Source organism: Dreissena polymorpha, chromosome 2 (genome assembly GCF_020536995.1).
Source record: "Dreissena polymorpha isolate Duluth1 chromosome 2, UMN_Dpol_1.0, whole genome shotgun sequence".
Classification (NCBI taxonomy): Eukaryota; Metazoa; Mollusca; class Bivalvia; order Myida; family Dreissenidae; genus Dreissena; species Dreissena polymorpha.
Window position 1 is genome coordinate 111,486,156 of NC_068356.1, and position 3,863 is coordinate 111,490,018.

Genomic DNA, 3,863 nt, shown 5'->3' on the forward strand with positions numbered 1-3,863 from the left:
ATAATTACAACGAAAATTTGCGAATGTAAAACTTTTTTGTGTGTATATTTTGTCAATGTACCAAAACGTGGAAATGCCTCTTTAATATTTCGTAAGCAAGTTTAGTTAGGTAATGTATTTGTAACGATCTTTTCCCAAGTACTCATACAAAATGCAATTAAAGTATTATAAATGATACCCGGATGCAAAAGGAAAATAAACAATATTGGCTACAAAGATTCATCTTAAATATCATTAAAATTCAGCTAGCATGTGCTGAGTTGCATAAACCTTTATTAATTGCGTATAAGTTTGATTTAGTTTTCCCTAGGACGTTTTAAAATAAGTTGATATTTCGCAATGATAAAGAACATTATACAAATAAATCAAAAAGTAAAACCACAATTAATCAGAATTGGAAAATTGCTAGTTTAACGTTCTACTACAGTAATAGTAACACAGAATATTAACAATCCATTTTACCTGTAATCATAATTCAATAGATAAAAATGACATATTTAAATGAACCCATATAAAATTGTTGCCTTAACTAACAACTTTATTTATATTCTTAATTTGGTAAAAAATGGGTTCATAGTTCAAATGCGTTTACATGTAAATTAAATAAAAATACAACAACACGGGAACCATATTGCATATCAGAACGTTGAACACGTGTTAATTCTAAGACATTATAATGAAAACAATAATTATGATTCTTACAGGACCTGACATAAAATTCTAAAACATACCATATGAACCATATTCATACTGACCATGTGGGTTGTTTTTTGGCAATTTAACAACGGCTACTTTTGGTAACAACATTATAAAGACGCCACTTTGTGCATACGCCTAAAACAAGTAAGTAGCGAAGTACTAGTATATACGCACTCTGTGTCACGCGTACATAGAAGCCGACTTCCAAATTCTTTGAGAAAAATATGGCAACTATTATTAATGACCATGACGAAAACTTGAAATTTCCCATTGAATTTCAAGTGTCAATAACTAAGTTTTATCATAGTAATTGACTTATGACGCGACTCTTCCTTTTTTAACAAGAGGCCCGTCTTAAAAATTCTTTGGAAAGGCTTACCCTGACGAAGTTTAGAAAAGATTACTAGAATGTGGTGGCATTTCAGTTGATTTATGTTGTGAAAAATAAAGGTGTTTATTTACGTTGTTATAGCCCTTAAGTTTTTGTCATTACAGGGGACACTGTGTCTATGACCGCTTGCGTGTTACATACCATTCTACCAGTACATTTTAACTTTGTGGCAAATATTATAGTAAGTATAAAGTAGTAGCTCACTGATTATGAATTTATGGAACTAATCTGTATTATATGTTTCCGGAATGTCATTCTAAGCATTAAATTAAATGTGCTAATGTCGATCATGACCTCAAAGATGACATGGATAGCGATGGATAAAGTTTGCTATCATTCGAAATGTTGATTTCTGCAATATTGGGAAATATATGACTGAGGTATTTTTCGTGTCATCATTTATCATTTTAGTAAATGTTTTTTTATCATGACTATTATTAGGACACCGATTACATCGCAATTTATTTTAGTTTGCCATAACTTACAACGTTGAATTTCATGGAATTGGTGATGACGATGAAGGTCACGGTGGTGAGTTTGATGCAACTGAACAGCAATAATAAAAAGACGACGATGAATATACTGACGATGACGAGAACGACGATGATAACGATGATGATAATTCTGATGCTAGGGGATAAGATAATATTGCTGCTTGTGCCGATATTGTTGATGCTGCTGATTTTGATGATCTCGAAGACAATTGTGACGATGATAGTGATTATGATGACAACGTCGAATCTGTCAATTATGCCAATAATGCTGATGCGAATGATGATGATGATGTTTTTGATGATGATGATGATGATGATGATGATGATGATGATGATGATGATGATGATGATGATGATGATGATGATGATGATGATGATGATGATGATGATGATGATGATGATGATGATGATAATGATGATGATGATGATGATGATGATGATTATGATGATGATGATGATGATATCGTTTACTCAAAATCAACAAGTCACGTGACTGCGACTCCGCCCTTTGTAACTGACGGATATCGATGCCACTACGCGTATCCCACACTAAGTTGTGTATACATCATTGGAGCAGCTAGGATAAACGCTGATCATGAACACGTTATTTCTAGCGGGACTTATATTCGCATTTATTGGTAAACTTTTATATCGTAACTATTTAGCTATTTTTATTTTTATTTATTTAAATATTTATAACTTAAATTTGATTTCTTTATTTTTAACACTTGAGTTTGTGTTAAGTTAATGATAAGATTTAAAAAAGGATTTCAAAAAGAGAAAGAACATGTAATGCGTTCTAGCTGGCAATCAAATAAAACATTATTCAAACATATTTTTATTCGTCATTTGCTGACGATATTGTCTATTTATTATTGTATAATCTGTATATACGATTTTCTAGCTCTCTAGATTTCTTAAAGAACCCATATCCTACTATCGGTGAAACTTTCCCTTCACTTACGTATTTAGTCATCCTATTTCATAGATGATTGTTAGCTCGACTGTTTTCGGAGCTCGTCGTGGGGGTGTCCGTCGTCATGTCGTCCGCCGTGCTAAAACCTTAACATTTTGTTAAGGTTTTGAAAATTGGCTCTAAAATCAAAGTGCTTCAACCTACAACTTTGAAACTTCATATGTAGCTGCACTTTGATTAGTTCTACATGCCACACCCATTTTTGGGTCACTTGGTCAAAGGTCAAGGTCAATATGACCTCTTAAAAAATCTGACAAGCTTTCATTTATTCAAAACTGCACCCACAGCCGAGCGTGGCACCCATTAGGCCGGGTTTCCATGCATCCGTGTCCGCGCTCCGCGTCCGCGTTCCGTGTCCGCGTTACGTATACGGACACGGAGTATCGTTTCCATGCATCCGCTTATTATTTAAGCCTTTCCGTGTAAAAAGCTCATTCCAAACGATTCGGATGTCGTTATTAGAAGAGCACACATTTTTTGAGATGACTGCTGCGGCAGCACTGCATGTTAGTAGACGGAAACGCAGACATAGGTACTGGACACGTGCCATCATAAGAAACCGTCAAATTTACGGTACATATACTTCCATCTTGTTAGAGAATTAGAGCTTAACGATAAAGAGTTCAGAAACTTGGTAAGTTATTAATAATTATTAACAAAATATTTTAATATTGTTATAACCAAAGGTATAAAAAAAGTCCTACTTATCTCCTTGTTCCATACCGTTATCATCTAATTTCTCCAACACCACAGTACAGAAAGCAAAAACTAGCTGATAAGCCACTCTGGACAGGCTGAATTACTGATAATTAGCAAAGTTATATTGATAAACATTACTGATTATTCGTTTTACAGACTTCAAAACTTGTATGTGAACCCGCATAGACAAAAAAGAACATAAATAACGACTTCTTTTAGCGTTATATCTTGTTTGAAATATAAACTGTGTCTTTTGAAAAGCGATTATAGAGTGTACAATATGCAGACGTAATATATTCGCAATGTTTGATGTAATGTCTTTGTCTTTGTATTCTTTCATACGTTGGTTGTATATTTCAGGTCGATCGCTTACTAAATATAATATTTTCTACTAATATTTATGCTTGAAAGTCGACCATTCATGTTCACTTCCGCCCGTGCACTGAGTCCGCGTCCGTGAAAAATCGCTCACCGAGCGATTTTTCACGGACACAATACGCGGACGAAAAATGCGGACGCGGAACGCGGATACATGGAAACGCTCCAACAGATTTCAACCAGTTCGTTTTATCGCGGACACGGACACACGGACACGGAACGCGGA

The 3,863-nt window shown here is 34.5% G+C and overlaps 1 protein-coding gene across 1 annotated transcript in view; it reads left to right on the plus strand.

Annotated features, from left to right (window-relative positions):
• Positions 1–2,143: 2,143 nt before the first annotated feature.
• The window catches only part of LOC127869988 (uncharacterized), a 6,892-nt gene continuing 5,172 nt past the window's right edge, over positions 2,144–3,863 (plus strand). Inside the window, exon 1 of the mRNA XM_052412649.1 lies at positions 2,144–2,222. Coding sequence (XP_052268609.1) covers positions 2,180–2,222 — 43 coding nt within the window. The 5' untranslated portion in view covers positions 2,144–2,179. The remainder of the gene's footprint in view (positions 2,223–3,863) is intronic.